Genomic DNA, 20560 nt, shown 5'->3' with positions numbered 1-20560 from the left:
TCCTGAGTTGGTTTCAACTTTTCTAGACCTTTTATCACATCAAAGCCATATCTTGAGATCAATACATATGTATCTATTGGGTTGGATGGGTTCTGTCTATTATAGATCTATAGTCGTGGGCTGTACTGGATGGATACTATCGGTTATAGATCTGATGAAGCTTTAAAGTTTTCAGGTTGCCAATCAGGAGCTAGTGTTTTTGCTGAGCTTTGATGTGATTGGCTAATGGCTCTACAGCCAGGTCTGAGAACAAACAAAGCCAGAGAAACAGAAGGGGACATGAGGGCAGATGTCTAACAGCAGGACCAGTTTCACTCCCAATCACAGGTTTACTCTCTGCAGCCACGCCCCTTTAGCCTCAACCTGCCCCCTTCTCAGGTAAACCTGCCGACCAGTCAACAGGCAGCAAGGATACAAGCTGTTGTATTTGAATGACAGGTTGTTGTGAGACATGGGTTAATTAACACAAATTAACACTGGAAGCTGTGTTTGTGTGTGCGTAAGTGTTTGTGTGTGTGTGTGTGTGTGTGTGCGTGTGTGTACGTGACAGATGGGGGTATTCTTTGGATTTAATGAGTCTGATTCCTGAACAATAGAAGAGATGTAAAATTCCCTGGCAGGAAGCTGTTCCCACAGAGACCAGGTGAGGTCAGATGTGTTCCCGACACACCCAGGTGAACATACGTGGAGTATTAGATCAGGTGGATTAAAGTGATGTCGGCCACTTTACTCTTCCTTGTTAAATGGTAAATGGTTTTGTATTTATATAGCGCTTTCTAGTCTTGATGACCACTCAAAGCGTTTTACAGTACAATTTTACATTTACCAATTCACACACACATTCATACAGTGCATCTATTCGCAGCACTTTGTTATTCTATGGGGGGCCATTTGGGGTTTAGCTTCTTGCCCAAGGGCACTTCGGCATGCATATGGGTCAGACTGGGGATCGAACTGCCGACCTTCAGGTTGGAGGACGACCACACTACCCCTCAGCCACAGCCGCCCCTGTTAGTACCTTTAAATATAGTACAGAAGCACAGTCTGTAACAAAAACTATATTTCAAGGAAGACACATTCTATCAAATCTGAATAATCAAATATACTCAGGGAAAATGGTGAGTTTATTATTGTCAGTTATTGTCATATCTCATTATTTTACACATACATAGCAGTCCCAGAGTCAAATTGTAAGGCAGGGACAATATAACAAAAGAACAAATACCAGAACAAAAAATTTAATAAAAAAACTTCACTCTAAGTTAATCTACCTGTTACTGGATTCAACGGATGAAATCAAAACTGAATTCTGACGAATAAATTAATTTGCTGAAGTGAGTTAATATTCAACGAATTTGTTTAAGGTATCACCAGGTGGTATACGTAGTTAAACCCATTCTGGCAATTTAATTTGATCGTCCCCTTTTATACATTTAGTAGTAGAGAATGAAGACTGCTATGGTACATATTAAGTAGTGGGTGAAAAAAAAGAATATTCAAAAAAAGGAACGAAAATGTCTGAATTCAACTGCTAGGTCAGAGTGCAGCAGCAACAGCCTTTTTGACTGAATGACTTCATAATTAGCTTTGCACCACTCAGGGGAAGTCGTAAGTGAAACCTCTGATCACCTACAGACTGAAATTAGCAGGGCAGAAGGCTAAACACCAGCACTAATAAACAGGAGTGACTGACAGGAGGATCTGATACATAATTATCATGTTGTGTCAAAAAAACATTACAAATATTGCTTCATGATTTAATTCATCTCATAAATTAATCCGCGCATGTTTTAGCTGCCGTCTAACATGTTAAAAATAAACGACAGTTGCACCTTTAAGAATAGCTGCAGGTTTGATCTCAGCTTTAATCGTCACAACACACGCGCACACACACACACACTGATACAATGCCATATGGTGAGGAAATAAGATTCTGTCCAGAGAGACAGACAGGGACTCAGTCAGACAGACAGGTGGGGAGACAGCAGTTCAGTAGGTTACAGCAGGTATGTGGCCAGATGGCACGCTGTGTGTGTGTGTGTGTGTGTGTGTGTGTGTGTGTGTGTGTGTGTGTGTGTGTGTGTGTGTGTGTGTGTGTGTGTGTGTGTGTGTGTGTGTGTTTGTGTGTGTGCGTGTGTTTGTGTGCATTCACAGATTGTAGGGAAATTAACAAACAGTATCTGCTACTCTCTGTTTATTCTTCTTTCAGTGGATGTGCCGTCTGATTTGTTTAGCCGCTTATGAGGAAAGATTTTGTGATAGGAGAAAAACACAACTTATTATAGCTGAGTGATTTGAGGATAATATTTAATAAGCATTTCACTGCAATTCTTCATAGCCTTTTGTTACTGAAATGTTTCCAGGGAGGTTTCACTCAGAACCCAAAATCCCTTATTGCTTTGGAAAACCTTAGACTGTAAATAAAGATGGAGGGTGTGTCTCTAGTTCCTCAGGAAGCTTTGGCTTCACTTTTGCGGAGCTGTCATGTCCTCCATTATCACATACAGTATATGTGGAAAACTGTCACAAGGGCAGATTCCCTTTAGGTGAGTTTCTGTCCACATCATATTTAATACACATATTCACTTTGCACAAAATAAATTGTCCTGAATTCTGTTGCTTCAGAGACTGGTCCCTCCACTGCAATGGGGTTCTACTGATGGAAGTTTTTAGATATTCACACACACACACACACACACACACACAAACACACAGGGTCTGTAAGGAGGCCAAAAGGACTTATGGTGAGAATCTCATTCATATTCATGAGAAGCAGAACTCCAAATATGGTCGACAGAAAGAGGTCAAGTGTGTGTGTGTGCGTGTGTAGGGTCTTAATTTATTTCTTATAAATATTCACCCTCACTAAGTTCTTTGGCAAACATCTGTATTTAACAGGTCACCAGCAGCAGGTGGACATGTGCAGCTTCTCGTCTCTCGGTCAGTTGGTGTGTTTTGGTTTCTCCGCCATGTTTGGCTTCGGTGGGCGGAGCTTAGCGCGGGCGGAGAAAAAGAGGTGGATGCCGTCATCGCGGCGACGAGAGTACGCCCTATTGAAGACGCTGGCAAGACTAAAGTAACACACAATATTTTAAAGTTATAAACACTACTTTGTGTTTTTTATTTTCTTAATCTCAGGTCCATATGTTGAGAATATTGTTTATGTTGGGCTTTTTAAATTGTAAAAATGTACCTGAATTCAGATTCAAGACTTTAGAGTCAACAACAACATGTGAAATCACTTCCTCTGTCTCATTCCCTACTTCTCATATAACAGCTCCTTAAATTACCATGAGATTAGAAATTCATTGAGGTTTTGGACACTAATCTTTTTGCATCATCACTGACAACTCTCTAGTCTGCAACTTTCATTTTCACATCTACAAAATGCAGTATCTAGCACAGTGGGATTGTTTGCAGAAAAAACATTTTCTCACATTTCATATGTCTCGCTCAGACCGGAGGACTGTCAGCTGTCTTTCCTCCCAGTGAAGAATTCAACCGGGAGTCTGTCTGAACATCGGTAAGAAAAACACATGTCCATATGACTAATACGAATCAATAGAGAGCAGCCAGCTAGCCTAGGATAAAGACTGTAAACTAATTAACATCTTTGTTTAATTGATAGAAAACTTGCAAGTGTTTCCAGTCTCTAGGCTGTAGCTTCATATACATCATAGAGATATGAGTCGTATCAATCTTGTATCTAACTGTGTCTCAGAGATACCGAACAGGATCTGGACCAGGATCCAGAGGAGACCTGGATGACCAATCAGGGCCTGTATCTGAACATCAGCATCATGTCCATCCCCTGTCTGAGTCCACATGCACCTCGAGGACTCGCTCCTAACACCAGGTACGCAGGTGTAGGACTTCACGGTTGTATAAAGTCCCTAATGTTGTGTGCGACCTTGAACCCACCTCCTGCAGGTTGTTTCATCAACGCTCTTCTCCTCTTACTGTTGATTGCAGTTTGGCCAATGGCAGCGCGACGCTGACCGCAGTGGGAAACACTTCCAGGTCAGAGTTTGTCAAACACCTGAAGAGATACAACAGCTCCAGTGGACAGGTGAGAAGATATCTCAATCAAAGAGTGCTCTCAGTGTCCTCCTTCAGGACAAACTGGAAACAGCATTTGTTGTTTAGGGAAAAAAACTTGAATTATAAAACAAGTCTTAAGTCCATAAGTAATTGAATAAACTCTTGATTGAAATCCTTCTCTCAACTTATAAGATTATAACTTTCAACATTTACAATTTACAGTTTTTAATGTGCAGTTAACCATCATTGAAAATTCATAAAATATTAATAATTAGTTTAAATGTCTATAATTTCTGATGCCATCTTTTGCAAACTGTGACTGATTGTGCACATCCTAAACATGACTTTTATTCGGAATTAACAGTTTTTCCTACTTTTACTTCTAAAAAAAAAAATACTTCTTCCATCTCGTCATCCTCAGGCGGAAAAAAAATAAACCAACCAACAAACTGGTTAATGAGAAGATTAGCCTGGTTCGGCGTGGCCTGGTTTGGCCTGTGAGACCGCACACTAACCCACTTACTAAATTTACTGACAGTGAGGCGTTCACTGTCCTGCAGAGTAAACAGGCTGTTTACTCACTGACCTATATTCAGACGGACAGCTCAGCATCACCAAGACAAGACGGGGCATCCTAGTGGAGCAGTGTAACCATGACAATCCCAGGTTGAGTCTCACTGTGGACGTTGTATGTCCAGTCAGGTGATGAAAGGGGTCAGAAACATCGACCATGCCTGTAACAGCTTGTACACATTTTTATTTAATTTAGTTTCATTTTTTTCAAAAGTAAAAGCCTTCTTCATCCCGAACTTTATGTCTCAACTGTGGTGAAGGAACAATTTACTTTGCTTAAGTAAAAGTTCATAAACCAGCAACGGTTTGTCAACGGAAATTATGAAAGTGTCTTCCTCAAATCAACTCCTGTTGTAAAGATACATCACCTTTCTACACAGGGATTGAACCTGTGTTAATATGTCTGGTTTGAGTCCAACACTGGACTTCAGTGTAAAGCTTCATTTGAGGAAAGAAAAATCGAGGAAAGAAAGCAGACAGACAGACAGGAGAGAGAGACAGGAAAGAGAGACAGTCAGTCTGTCTGTTTTTGGGTCTGTGCTGCCCCCCGTTGGAGCTTAATGGCGTTACAGTGAAGACTTCAGGGCCGTAAATAGTAAGAAACCCAATCACTGCTGCAGATCATCTTGAAGAAAATTGTGCTTTCTTGATTCTTGTCGTTCTTGGTTTGTACCCTCATGGTTGAATGCACTTATTGTAAGTCGCTTTGGATAAAACCGTCAGCTAAATGATATGTAACTTAATAATCAAGCTGCCTAACGAAGATTCTAAAAAGCTTTTCTGACCTCTGCTGACCTTTGACACACACACACACACACACACACACACACACACACACACCAGCTCTCCATCAGTGTTCTGTCTGTCTGTCCTGGTCAGTTTGTCTGACTGTCTGATTGTCCCTCTCTACAGTTCAGCTTCTCCTTCGTGGAGACGCACGACGTGTCAGCGGTGAGAGTCCGTCCCCGCTCACTCGTTGGCTGGTCGGAAGAGGAGAGCGAGGAGGAGTGCGACTCCAAAACAACACCCATCATCCAATCAGAGGGCGCCGCCTTCCCCTGGAATATTGATGGGGAACTGGTGGAAATCGCTAACGAAGTGCTCATCAGGTATGAAGACAGTTACTAAGAGGAAAGATTCCTCAGACCATCACAGGAGCGGAGACGTAAATAAGCACTTAAGTTTCTAGAGAAATAAAAATGAGGTTGCTCTCACCTGGTTGACACAGAAGTTTACATAAAAGTCCAGACATCTCGCCCTCTGCTGCCCAAAGTTTCCTCTTTTTAAAATCTGTCTCTTGCAAGTCCCTGCAGTACATCTTTAAACCAATCTTTAGAGAAACACGGTCACTGTTAAATGCTCCTGTTGATTTCATTCTATTCAATGTCAACAAATAAATAGTCCTGATTAAAAATGATGACAGTGTGTTGATTATCATCATCACAAGCTTAATTCAATTCTGCTATTTTAAAATTGGCTGAAGACAGACATTTTAAACACATACTTGTCTCCCTGTTATTTCACATTTCTAACTCATTCATTCACATAACATTGAAAATCACCTTTGTCCTTCACAATCACCTTCTCCTTTGTCTAATCTCTGATTTAATGTGTGTGTGTGTGTGTGTGCGTGTGTGTGTGTGTGTGTGTGTGTGTGTGTTTGTATGTGGTGCGTTCAGGGTCCACCCACGGCTCATCACGCTGTACGGGGACGATGTGGATGAGGCCGATATAACCGTCACCTGCAGTTGTATCTGATTCCAGCAGAGCTTTGTTGGCCCAAGACAGATAGCCTCGGTAACCGTGACTCAGCAGTGCCCCCTAAGTCGTTGCGTTTTCAAAAGCAACAGAATTTTTGTCCAAGCTGTATTAAAAGTAGCAAAAATCTGCATTAATTTATGTTACATTTTTTGGCCTAAAGATTTAACTTTTGCAGCTTTAAATAACAACACATTAACTGATGCGAGGCCGCCATTAACTGTTTTTTATACCTGTTTAACTCCTTTCACTGAATGAATGGCTAATTTTCAAATGAATGTTTACATTTTTCTATATTGTAATTAGGCTGCCAGCATCGTTCAATTGACCTGTCATTTATTTGTGTTGTATTGTTGTATTAATTTATGTCACCCAGTGTTCAGCTGGCTCTACATCAGTGATGTGAAGGTCTGGTTTAATATTTCTTCTTGAAAATGTGAAATTTAAATTAACTGTAGTTGTGGCAGTTTCCTGTGAAATAACCAGCAATGAATCATAGTTAATATCAAATATATATAAATAAATATTAAACATATTGAAGATAAATAACTTTCAAACTTATTTTTCAACACATAAAAAGCTGTTTTCTATTCTGTATATTGATATTCGTCAGCATCGTGCCAAACACATAATTTTAAATCCACTCCCCCACCACCTCACATCCAGTGATCAGTACAACCTTCCTGAAACTCCACTATATCACTATAATCTTCTTTATCCAGATTAGATTATGTTTAGATCTTTCATTCTAATTTACACACAAACATATGAATGAAGTCCAAACGGCACCGACCCTCGCAACGTGGTCTCATGAAACGGTTCGTTAGATATCGTACTAAAAGTTATGTCCAAATTTTCGTAGAGTCCTACGATATGCTCCAAATGAAAAGTGCGCCTACGCAGACCTCCGCAGCGCTCTGATCAAGCAAGATGGTGGAGATTGCAGTATGCCACATCAATTTCCCTAACCTAATATGAATAATACACATGAACTCTGCACCACGGTGATTCAGCAGAGAGACAGCTGCTGGAATAAGCTGTTCCTGAACGTACTGGTCCGGGAACGGAGGACCCTGTAGCGCCTCCCACAGGGGAGGAGGGCAAACAGTCTGAGGCTGGGGTGGGAGAAATTGAGATGTTTATGAACAAAGGTGTCTCTAAATTGGTCCAAAGTGAAACATATGATTGTGTATAAAGCAAACATACATATTTTGACCATATCTGGCCATTAAATATCACTTAAAACTGATTTGACAGATTTGATCCAGCTTGGACCTCAAAGGGTCTGAGAAAGTAGACCTGAGAGGGCCTGTGTTTGGAGAAAGATGAAATGTAAACTTTGTCGTAGGACAAAAGCAAAGATATCATCGTAAAGCACTTGACCTCGGGATTTGAACACAGAAAAGGACAAGTTGTTGCTTAAATAGAAAATCGTTTTTTCTTTTTAATAGATGTGTTGATAAAAACCGTGAGACTCTCCAGTGCAGAACAACTTGACATATACAAAAACACAATATTAAAGCATTAAAGGCATTTCTGTGTGATGTGCATTTGTACTGAGCAGATAAAGAGAAGGGAGGAAGCAGCTGTTTTAACCATCTGTATCCTCAGAGCACCGAAAGTTAAAACAAACTTTTTAACACTTTTAATAACTCAAACATTTTTAAAAGCCGATTTACAAGTAGTCGTCTAGGATTTAATCCTGTGGCTCAATGTGTTTACCTGAACCACCTCTTCTGACATCACCCACCTCTCTCAGTTCTTTTTTCACTGATGTGTCGTTGGAAGAATATCAGAGCACCTTAAGAATCACTAAATAAATACATGTATTATTATCGATCTCCCAGTCATGTGGGCATGTAGAGACACTCAGCAATTAAAGAAGATAAAAACATGTCACTGAAGTCAAACAGCAAAAAGTATTCAAGCTGGACTTGATGTCACTTGTTGGTATTTTTCTCAAAGGTTTGCGTAAAGGAAAAAGACAATCATTCTCACGTCAGTCCCACCTGGCCGTACATTGTCAGTCAGTGGAAAACAAGCAACAGTTACAACAGTGAAATCAGACTGACGGCGTTAAGGCTTTTTGGGGGGGTTTGTGTTTTACATTCTGCTAAGAACTTTTTTCCCGTCTTTCATCCTCTGACCTGGAAATAGATTGGGCTCCTATCGATGTAAACAACCAGCTATATAAGCAGGAACGACAGCTGTTTAACTATAGAATGAAAAATATTGTGTATATTGAATTTAAAACCAAATGTTTTTATGTAAATTTTTGATACTTTAGTTTTAAGTGCAACTTGGCTCATGGAAAAATGTGATAACTATTATAAGTCCTAAAATATCCTGAGGCTGAAAAAGATGTCAGATGTACTTTTACAAACAAGATACAACTATAGATTTTATTCAGATAATTTATAGCTGTTATCGTTGTTTCCTCGTGTCCAATCGGTTCTTTCAGTTTGCCCTGACACCCAGTGCTGTGTATCTCTGGTCATATAAAACATGAGGAGACAAGTCAGCCAAATGGAAACCAGCCAGCAGCAACTCGCTTCCTGAGCTTCTTACTAGTTTCTATTGATAATGTGGAGAAAAGCCCCAACTTTCAGTGATCATCTCAATGGTCCACTAAGAAGAAACAAGATGTATTAAGCTCTTTCTCATGATTTTCTGCTCTATCAAAGCTCTATCAAAAAAGGTGTTGAATAAAAAAACATGTGGTGCAACACAACTTTTAAGTTTCAGTTCAGCCAACTACTCCCTGAAAGGCCAGCAGTGTAATGATCACTGTTGTTCAACGCTCCAAATCATCTTCTAAACAAAAATTTGCTTAAGGAAATCAACTGAATGTGACATTTTAGTTAAGATGCGGCTGTGACATGAAACTCAAACAAACAAATGCCACAAATTCTGGTATTGACTTAAATCTGCAGCCTGTGATCTGAATGGTTAAACTGCATCCACGTGGAGGAGTCCTCAGTCCTTTCTGAGGATGTCCTTCCCCTCCGTCCTCTCACTCACTCCTCTTCCCTGTCTCTGTCTTATAAAGGTCTAAAAATGTTCTTACAAATCTGCAGCGCTGATTATTCTCTTCACAAACACAGGTTGTTTTCCAGCTGCGGACACTGACGTCCTCTGTCTGGGCGACATCCTGCGTGACACCAGTGCAGTGAGCGTTGGTCAGCAAGTGAATAAAAATACTGTGTAGAAAGTGAGGCTCTTCCATAGAGTTATGAGCCAATCAGAGACCACGCTTCAATCCCCTGAGAGTAAAGGAAGTGTCCTTTTGGTCCATTTCCACGTAACTGTGTCAAAATGGAGGCCATCGATGATGGTGTTACACTCACAGGTTTCAATCCTGTAACTGGTCCAGATTTGAATGTTGCCGTTCCACTTCCCTTTTTCAATAATCCTCTAACAAGTCTCTTTTTTACGGCAAAATAATTTAAAGGTCACAGTCAGACGTCAGGAAGCGTTCACGTGAGACGTGTTCGTTATCTGCCTCCATCAGCTGGCTCTGACTTCACACTTCTCACGCAGTCCAGACACATTTCATTGGCTGTTGGTGTCCCCCAGTCACAATGTGAGCTCCATCCAGTGGTCAGAGGTCAAAGGTCACGAGAGCTGGGGTTATGAAAAGCTCTCTCTCTCGTTGCTCTTAGGAACGTAGTCCCAGCTGTGTCTCCTGAACTCCTCCTCCTTCTTGTGCAGGTTCCTCTTAAAGAAACCAGCCTGAGAGACACAGAGACATCCAGTCACAACATGAAGCATGTGCCACTACTACCACAGCTGTACTGCAATACACTGCAGTTTACCGTAGATATTATACGGCAGTATACTGGAATCTATAAGTACCACAACATGATATTGTGACATAATTCCTAAAAAATGTTTATATTCATAGTTATAATGCAGTATCTGTTGTTGAGTACACAGAAGTGCTAAGTCTCATATATTAGCATGGTTGATGTTGTCTGTACTATTGTACATGACGATATACAAGTTAATTTGCAGTACATGTCAAACGTCTTATGTATATTCATTTAGAAAATAAATCGCAAATATATATTTACCTTCCACAGACACCAGATCAGAGCAGCCAGTATCATCAGACCCAAAATTAAACTGACCACTATGATGAAGACCTTCACTGTGCTTGTGGGTTTCTGGGTAAAAAGAGCTTCAACCACCACCTAGAAGTGTACAACAAACAATATACCAACAATAAATTATTATTGAAATACGCAGCAGTTTACTGGGATTACTTTGTTTACATTCAACCACCAAAACTGTCTATTCATAATAAGTTGTACTAGTATATTGTACTAGATCAGAGTATTTAGTTAATGTTACTGTCCCCAGGCAGTTGGTCCGTTTTTGTTGTAGAGTACAGAAATTGAAATTCAGTTCCCGGATGAAACTTTGATGACAATGATGATGATGACGATGATGATGATGATGATGATGAAGTGCGAAACACAGATGAACTTGTGTTGTTGCCGTTAAACCTTTGTTTTGATTGATCTGAGGCTGTGATTGGCTGCAGGGTGTCCTACCTGTACTGCAGGTTGTTTATGGATCAGGATGGTGTGAGGATCTTCTCTGGGAGATGACATCATCGCTGTGCTTTCCAACTTCATGATAGCAAGACGACCCTGAGACATAACATGTCACAATAACATACGACTGTATTGATGCTTTAATTTAGCTTTTGATATCATGTTCCTGTTTGATTGGTGTTCCTCCCTATTCTAGTTCAGTGTGTGTGTGTGTGTGTGTCTGTCTGTGTGTGTCTGTGTGTGTTACCGGAGCTTGCAGCAACACAGCAGGGTTCAGTCTTGTCTCCAGTTGGATTGTGGCATCTCTTCCTGCCTCCAGGTTACCAAGACGACACACCAGTCGCTCACACAGCTCATCACCACGGCCACAGAACTGCACACACATAGGATGTATCACCATGCAGATATTATTGCAACCCTTTTATCTTGTATGATATTAATCTAAATTTACTAGAAACAAAATATGTTTTCAGTTCCATGCCTAACGTCCCCTTGTGGCAACAGCATTTAGAGCGTTCTGATTGGCTGATCCTTCCAGCAATGATTGCTGGAAGGATGACTTTTCATGTATTAGGCAAACACAGCATGATGTAAATCTGAGAATATAAATTTACAGTGCTACATTGTCTTGTATACTTGTTATCTTTGCGAGGACCGACTTCGGTTTCAGATAATAGAAGTAACGACATCTCTGCATTGTGAGGACGTGTGTGTGTGTGTGTGTGTGTGTGTGTGTGTTCTGGTAATCATCACGCGATGGGGACCGTTGACTGTTTACACAGTCACGTCATGGGGACCGGTTGCGCTTTGGGGACCAAAATCCCGGTCCCCATGAGGATAACCCTTTTAAATGACTACTAGAGCTACTCTGAAGGTGCCCGTGAAGTTTTAAGCATTGGCCCATACGACATGTTTTTTGGTGAGTGTGAGTGTGTGAGCATTGCTCATTGGTGGCCCTACTGTTTCTAGTTAGTACTGCACCCACTGCTTCACACACACACATCTTCCAAATATGGTTGGGTGCCACCCACTTCCTTGTCCCCATTAGGAATGATTCAAGCAGCGAGGACATTTTCAGCATCAAGAGGTAGCTATCAACAGTAAAAGAAGATTATTTGCTGGAGAAACTAGCTAAGAAGATAAGAACATGTGCAGAGGAGCAAAAGTAAAGCATAAGGTAAGCACAGTTGTATCTTAAATAATTATAAGCAGTGTTGAATCCTCAAATTGCATGTATTACTTGTACCTAGCTAGCATGATTTATAGCTCTGATTAGCTACAAAGGCTAAGTGTAAGACCTCAAATGTTTTACTGCATTTCTATTACTACTTGCATGCATGATGCATATGTGTAGGAGTTTATGTAAACTGAAGGAGACAATCAAGTTAAGCATTTCTGAGTTTTGAGTCTCATTTTGTTATGATGAACTTAAGATCAATATAAGCCCTGTTATGCTATATTTAGTATGTTTAAGTTAATTAATAGAGAACATTATAGAGCACAGGTTTTGACTATAGTCAGACAATTCAAATTACAGCTGTTCTCATTTTACACAGTACCATTATACAGAATAATTAAAGTCTGACTGTAGCTTCCGCTGAGGGGCTTTAAATTTTAAACAACAGAGGAAGTGTAACCTGGCTGCTCTGGATAACCTCTATTTGGAAGCTGGTTATGAACCGGCCCTTTTAACTTATTTTCTTATTTAACATGGGCAGGTTCATGTGGAAGAGGCAGAGCAGGTTATTAAAGAAACATGGTCAGAGGCATAAATCTGGAATTAAATGATAGAAGATTAAATCTAAAACCTGCAGTTAAGTTAAATTAGCTACAATCACAAATGACAAGTCACTAATATGATAAAATGTCTAGAATAGAAAAGTAGAGCAGTAGGTTATTAACGTCAGGCAAATAAACAGGTAAAAGCTGAGAAATTTTACTGTGAATATTACTTTTTTTGCAGATAGAAAGTTAAAGTGTTTGTACAGCTAAAGCAGGGGAGAGAGAAGTTCTTGTGTGATGAGGTCAATGTAATTGAAAGGTGTATTTGTATTCATAAGGCGGTGGTCTAGTGGCAGAAACTTGGACTGTGGGCAGAGAAGGTCTCTGGTTCGTCTCTGGTTCGACTCCACAGAGAGACAACCAAAGACGAACCTGGATTGATCTGTCCAAAAATCCAAGAGTCTCCCTGCCCTGTCTAGTGCCCCTGAGCAAGGCACCTTACTCCCCCAACATCTGCTCCCCGAGCGCCGTACATGGTCGCTCACTGCTCTGTGTGTCCTGCACCAGATGGGTCAAAAGCAGAGATTAAATTTCCCTTCCTTCATGAGTGTGCCTTTGCATGTCTGTGCATGTGTTTGAGACAAATAAATGCATCTTAATCTTAATCTTAATAATATTGAATAGTCTATGGATAATTCTTTCATGGATTTCATTTAACCCACTTCTGTTCTGTGTTGCCCTGGTAGATAAGAGAAAAGGTGTCAACACTACCAGTTATTATGTGGGAATAACACCACATTTGTTGAATTTAAATGAAGTTAAAATAGTGAATCATCTATTTCCCGTATAAAATCACAACAGAAAATAGCTGCTGCTTTGTTTTCCTTCTTACTTTACTCTCTTTAAGTTGCTTTTAAACATGCACTGCAATCTGGATGATACCAAGAGACTATCCAGATAGGGGCAGTTTGTAAAAACGCAAACGCTCCGGATAATCCAGAGTTTCTTCTGTCACCCCCCCAGTAAAAACTCTGCAGATTGTCCGAATAAGCCATTGAGAAAATACAGTAGGAGATTATCCGGAGGATTCAGAGCCGGCGAGTAGGCAAATTCATAGTGTTTTTAATAGCTCACACATGTGAGACTGGGATAATAAAAATATCTCAGCATGAAAAATCTCCCTGTTGACTCTTTGTTGATAATGAGGACATATTCAAATGCTTGTAACATTGGTGTAAATGCAAAACTAAATACAATTACATTCTTTTGCCATCATCTTTGATGTGCTGTAAAAAAAAATACTATGCGATCTGATACTGAATTTGTCATCATGTCATGCCTCTGGCTTGCTCTACCCAGGCGCCTCCTCCTGTCTGAATTCTCCTGCTGTGTTCTTTATATGTGAAAGCCAAACTCCTTCATAATTATTCAGACATAATCATCTCTCATTTAAGGTGTTTTCAGGCATGACCTGCAGGTAAAATCTAAAGAATTGGCTTTAGATTTGACCCGGTTTAGCTTTCACACATGCACAAGACAGATATACGGTGCATATATGTTTGTAGATGTGTATAGTTTATGCAACAACGCACAGGAGTATGCATCATTCTGTAGGCAGGAACGTTACTCATGACAGAGAGTGAAGGAGAATGTTTCTGTAGTTGAATTTTGCAAGAAAAACAATCCTCATGAGGTTTTAGGCAACAACAACAATTTGTAGTACCACAAAATCTTACTAAGCAAACAAATCAAACAATTATTTTAAAGTAAACTCATTTGTTTTAATCTTTTCCTTTAGAAATGCCACCACGGATCAGCAAATCAACATGATACACATCTGCAAATTAGATGTCCAGTATATTTATGCAGCAAAAGGTAAGGTGGTATCTGCTGTAAATAATCAATAAATAATTATTATTTAAAATCAAAAGCTCCAGAGTACATTTAATAGGGACTAGAATGCTGCAGTGGTCAGTTTTGGTTTGTTTTGTAGTATATATTAGCATAAACTCATTGTCAAGGAATAGAATTAATGGATCCTCCTGTTTTATTGAAAATGTTTTTATTGTTTGCAGGATGTGGTATATTTGCAAAGGGTACAATTTGCAAAGGAGACTTTGTTATATATAGGGGGGAGGTCTAGAGGCGGTGGTCTATCGGCAGAAACTTGGACTATGGTTAGAGAAGGTCTCTGGTTCGTCTCTGGTTCGTCTCTGGTTCGACTCCACGGAGAAACAACAAAAGATGAACCTGGATTGATCTGTCCAAAAATCAAAGAGTTCCCCTACCCTGTCTAGTGCCCCTGAGCAAGGCACCTTACTTCCCCAACATCTGCTCCCCGAGCGCCGTACATGGTCGCTCACTGCTCTGTGTATCCTGCACCAGATGGGTCAAAAGCAGAGATAAAATTTCCCTACCTGCATGAGTGTGCCTTTGCATGTATGTGCATGTGTTTGGGACTAATAAATGCATCTTAATCTGCATCTGCATTTTAAGGATATAATAAGTTATGCAGAATCCCAGAGAAGGAGAAAACTTTACCACCCCTGATGTGCTGCATTCATGTTTGCCTTCAAGTGGACTTAAGAATTCCTAAACTACACTCCATATACTATTTTAAGTTATACTAAGTGGGGCTCTGGTTTTATTGTGATATATTGTGACATTTGTATTTTTTCTTTTTCAATTTTTCCAATTTCTCAAGTATTGATGCCTTCAGAGAAGATGGCTCAATTGGGTGACAAGTTAATGATGAACACAGACGTCCTTACTCCAAAATGAAAAAAATTGGTGTTAATGGAGAACCCCACCTTTGTTTATTTGCCCTGGATGACATCAAAGAAGGAGAATAAATCGCCTATAACTATGGAGGTGAAGACTGCCCATGGCAAACACAGGTATGTAGCACAGAACACAGCAAATACAATGAGTCAAGTATCACAACAAATAGTAGAATGAGAAATATGTGGACCTAATTTGGCTGTATTAATATTGTTATAACCATGTACACGTTACATATACAAAAAATACCAGGATTGCCTATCACAACCTGCTTTAAGCTGCTATGTATGAGCGACCACTTAGTGTAGTGAAAATAACAGGAACATGAAATAACAAACAGGAATCTAATTTACAAAAGTTTTAAGAAGCTATTGAAGGTCAGTTTAGATCATTATAGATATTATGTTACTGAACTGAATGATCCTCTATTAACACTGCATCCTAGCAGGGTTGTCTACAAACCTCTGCAAGCAGCCTGAAGCTCTGATTTTGATTTATATGTGAAATAGTGCAGAGTGTCCAAACTTTTCAACTTTTATGGATGAATGGAAAAGTCATTGATTCACCTGCATTAGCATAGATGATATTAGGATATTATAGGTTTGTCACTTTAGTGAATGCAAACAATAGCATTGGTTCATTAGAGATCTCAATAATGTTTTTACAATGACATACCCAGCAAAACCTTTTGTCGCTTGTGTTTACATCAAAGACTACTGATGTCGTTGCAGGTTTTTGTGATGACCACTGGTTATGTAACAGCTCTTGGAGGGCTGTCCCAATTAGATGGGGAAGATTTCAACCTCTGTTTCGAGGGGCAAGAATACCCTCGAAAACAAGGGGTAGGGTTAGGGTAATGGGTTTGGGCATAATTAAAAAGCATTGAAATGCTATCACTTTATATGTTAAAGAATCAGGGTCATTTGCCAAATGTATCCAGTCCTGCTTATGACATGGATGTAATCTCAAAACTTTATCTGAATAGAAATATTAGAATATAATATAAGTAAATATTGGGAACGTTTTACTTTTGTTTACAGACGACCAGCATCACTGTTAACACCATGGAGGAGGATGATTCAGATCCTGTCCACTCAGAGAGTCTGATGGCTTGTGCCTTTGGGCCAAAGACCACACCTGAAGAGGTAAATTCATGTCCATCACTGTTTTATCATTATATGATCACTCTTTGTTCCGAGTTTGTGTAGAAACTGTGTGTGAACAATTAGGTAAAACTTGTACACACAAGGAAATGCAATGTTTTGTGTAAAATGTCCCCACAAAGCATGTGTTAAGTTGTGTGAACGAGAAAGAGCTTCGCTGGTCAGAAGAAGAAACTGTTTCAGAAAAATTTGATAAAACTGGTCCCCACAATGAACTATAATGTAGTGTGCAAAATGTCCCCACAAAGCATGTGTTAAGTTGTGTGAATGAGAAATAACTTTACCGTACAGAAGTTATGTAAATTGGTAAACAATGACATTTCAAGTATGGCATCTTGAAGGTTAGTGGTAGAGGTATATTCATGGTCGATTTCAAACTTCACAGTATTTTCTTTCTTGATAAATTATCACTCTACATTTTGGAGTCACGTGGTCCCCACAACACACCTTCTGACAGTGTGCAAGTAGTAACTGTTTTTGAAAAGTTAGATAAAACTGGTCCCCACAATGAACTATAATGTTGTGTGTAAAATGTCCCCACAAACCATGTGTTAAGTTGTGTGAACGAGAAAGAGCTTCGCTGGTCAGAAGAAGAAACTGTTTCAGAAAAGTTAGATAAAACTGGTCCCCACAATGAACTATAATGTTGTGTGTAAAATGTCCCCACAAAGCCTGTTCTAAGTTGTGTGAATGAGAAATAGCTTTACTGGTCAGAAGTTATGTAAATTGGTTATACAATGACATTTCAAGTATGGCATCTTGAAGGTTAGTGGTAGAGGTATATTCAAGGTCGATTTCAAACTTCACAGTATTTTCTTTCTTGATAAATTATCACTCTACATTTTGGAGTCACGTGGTCCCCACAACACACCTTCTGACAGTGTGCAAGTAGTAACTGTTTTTGAAAAGTTAGATAAAACTGGTCCCCACAATGAACTATAATGTTGTGTGTAAAATGTCCCCACAAGGCATGTGTTAAGTTGTGTGAACGAGAAAGAGCTTCGCTGGTCAGAAGAAGAAACTGTTTCAGAAAAATTTGATAAAACTGGTCCCCACAATGAACTATAATGTAGTGTGCAAAATGTCCCCACAAAGCATGTGTTAAGTTGTGTGAATTAGAAATAACTTTACCGTACAGAAGTTATGTAAATTGGTAAACAATGACATTTCAAGTATGGCATCTTGAAGGTTAGTGGTAGAGGTATATTCATGGTCGATTTCAAACTTCACAGTATTTTCTTTCTTGATAAATTATCACTCTACATTTTGGAGTCACGTGGTCCCCACAACACACCTTCTGACAGTGTGCAAGTAGTAAATGTTTTTGAAAAGTTAGATAAAACTGGTCCCCACAATGAACTATAATGTTGTGTGTAAAATGTCCCCACAAAGCATGTGTTAAGTTGTGTGAACGAGAAAGAGCTTCGCTGGTCAGAAGAAGAAACTGTTTCAGAAAAGTTAGATAAAACTGGTCCCCACAATGAACTATAATGTTGTGTGTAAAATGTCCCCACAAAGCCTGTTTTAAGTTGTGTGAATGAGAAATAGCTTTACTGGTCAGAAGTTATGTAAATTGGTAAACAATGACATTTCAAGTATGGCATCTTGAAGGTTAGTGGTAGAGGTATATTCAAGGTCGATTTCAAACTTCACAGTACTTTCTTTCTTGATAAATTATCACTCTAAATTTTGGAGTCACGTGGTCCCCACAACACACCTTCTGACAGTGTGCAAGTAGTAACTGTTTTTGAAAAGTTAGATAAAACTGGTCCCCACAATGAACTATAATGTTGTGTGTAAAATGTCCCCACAAAGCATGTGTTAAGTTGTGTGAACGAGAAAGAGCTTCGCTGGTTAGAAGAAGAAACTGTTTTTGAAAAGTTAGATAAAACTGGTCCCCACAATGAACTATAATGTTGTGTGTAAAATGTCCCCACAAAGCATGCGTTAAGTTGTGTGAATGAGAAATAGCTTTACTGGTCAGAAGTTATGCAAATTATTATACAATGACATTTCAAGTATGGCATCTTGAAGGTTAGTGGTAGAGGTATATTCATGGTCGATTTCAAACTTCACAGTATTTTCTTTCTTGATAAATTATCACTCTACATTTTGTATTCACGTGGTCCCCACAACACACCTTCTGACAGTGTGCAAGTAGTAACTGTTTTTGAAAAGTTAGATAAAACAGGTCCCCACGATGAACTCTAATGTTGTGTGTAAAATGTCCCCACAAAGCATGTGTTAAGTTGTGTGAACGAGAAAGAGCTTCGCTGGTTAGAAGAAGAAACTGTTTTTGAAAAGTTAGATAAAACTGGTCCCCACAATGAACTATAATGTTGTGTGTAAAATGTCCCCACAAAGCATGTGTTAAGTTGTGTGAATGAGAAATAGCTTTACTGGTCAGAAGTTATTTAAATTGGTTATACAATGACATTTCAAGTATGGCATCTTGAAGGTTAGTGGTAGAGGTATATTCATGGTCGATTTCAAACTTCACAGTATTTTCTTTCTTGATAAATTATCACACTACATTTTGTATTCACGTGGTCCCCACAACACACCTTCTGACAGTGTGCAAGTAGTAACTGTTTTTGAAAAGTTAGATAAAACTGGTCCCCACAATGAACTATAATGTTGTGTGTAAAATGTCCCCACAAAGCATGTGTTAAGTTGTGTGAATGAGAAATAGCTTTACTGGTCAGAAGTTATGTAAATTGGTTATACAATGACATTTCAAGTATGGCATCTTGAAGGTTAGTGGTAGAGGTATATTCATGGTCGATTTCAAACTTCACAGTATTTTCTTTCTTGATAAATTGTCACACTACATTTTGTATTCACGTGGTCCCCACAACACACCTTCTGACAGTGTGCAAGTAGTAACTGTTTTTGAAAAGTTAGATAAAACTGGTCCCCACGATGAACTCTAATGTTGTGTGTAAAATGTGTGAAACATGTTTTTTCTAGATTGTGAATTCAGAATTAGTTTAGCAGAGCAGACACAACTTTGATCTCAAAAATTCTTATATGCACTTTTACTAAATTATTTATTGCATATGTACCTTTATTTTCAGATTACAGACTTCAAAAAATGAAACTGAGACTTTTGTACCAAAATTAAGACGGCCTACAATAACTTTCAGTTGCACTTCAATTTTTCAAGTTGCTGCAATTCGATATAGTCTTTTTTTTTTCAGAACAGTCAAAATATTCTGCTTATTATAATATAAACTGCTAAAATAATCAAATTATGACACAAAACTTGCAAAACAGCACAAAGAATAATTTCTCATCTACCTGTTACAGCTCTACATATTTATAATCTTTTCATTAATTTTTTTAGATGAAAGACACAGATCTGGAAGATTCTGAACTATTTGATTCGTCATCAGAGAGTGCAGATGATCACGTACCAGATACCATCTCCGAAAGTGACAGTGACAGTGATGCTTCAGTTCAACTAAACTTTAAGAACACTTTTCTGCCTCTTAATGATCCTGATAGCTCAATGGGCCCCACTGTCTGCGATTATACAACACCAGACAACATGATTTTGGATGGTCAAAACATTACACCTGAAGCCCCCAGAGCAGTAGAAGAACCCCGGTCAAGTCAGACTATAAAGGACATCGTTAGATAGCAGTCATAAAAAAAAGGCCAGATCAGAGACTGTTGTCGGTGTTGCCAACTTAAGATGTTGCCAACAATACTTTGTCATTTCAGACCTTTGCCGCATAACTGTTGCTGCCCCCATTTAATGTAGTTTTATCTGTATATTCATGCCTGCAATAATCAGATAAAGGGTTGTTTGGCTGATTCTAGAGTATATTAGGTGCTTAAAGTAGGACTCATAACAGTTACAGTTTTAATAGTATAAACATACAAACAACAACTAGTCCCTATACCAAACACCTGTCCTACGTCCTCACAATTCCATAGTTAGTTAGATTAATGAGTGAA

General features: G+C 39.1%; 2 protein-coding genes across 3 annotated transcripts in view; one reads left to right on the top strand and one right to left on the bottom strand.

Moving 5' to 3' along the window:
* cerkl (ceramide kinase-like) overlaps positions 1–7637 on the top strand; it is a gene marked incomplete in the record, with an annotated part of 27269 nt that extends 19632 nt beyond the window's left edge. The window contains 6 exon segments of the mRNA XM_062402058.1: positions 2899–3076; positions 3458–3523; positions 3722–3856; positions 3973–4069; positions 5527–5723; positions 6294–7637. Coding sequence (XP_062258042.1) covers positions 2899–3076; positions 3458–3523; positions 3722–3856; positions 3973–4069; positions 5527–5723; positions 6294–6372 — 752 coding nt within the window.
* A 147-nt stretch (positions 7638–7784) lies between these two features.
* itga4 (integrin alpha 4) overlaps positions 7785–20560 on the bottom strand; it is a 30828-nt gene continuing 18052 nt past the window's right edge. For both annotated transcript variants that reach the window (XM_062402056.1, XM_062402057.1), the window contains 4 exons: positions 11179–11304; positions 10929–11027; positions 10446–10565; positions 7785–10104 (listed from right to left, as the gene is read on the bottom strand). In XM_062402056.1, the coding sequence (XP_062258040.1) occupies positions 10003–10104; positions 10446–10565; positions 10929–11027; positions 11179–11304 (447 nt within the window). In that variant the 3' untranslated portion in view covers positions 7785–10002. The remainder of the gene's footprint in view (positions 10105–10445; positions 10566–10928; positions 11028–11178; positions 11305–20560) is intronic.

Source organism: Platichthys flesus, chromosome 13 (genome assembly GCF_949316205.1).
Source record: "Platichthys flesus chromosome 13, fPlaFle2.1, whole genome shotgun sequence".
In the NCBI taxonomy this organism is placed as follows: domain Eukaryota; kingdom Metazoa; phylum Chordata; class Actinopteri; order Pleuronectiformes; family Pleuronectidae; genus Platichthys; species Platichthys flesus.
This window is presented reverse-complemented; position numbering and strand designations above follow the sequence as displayed.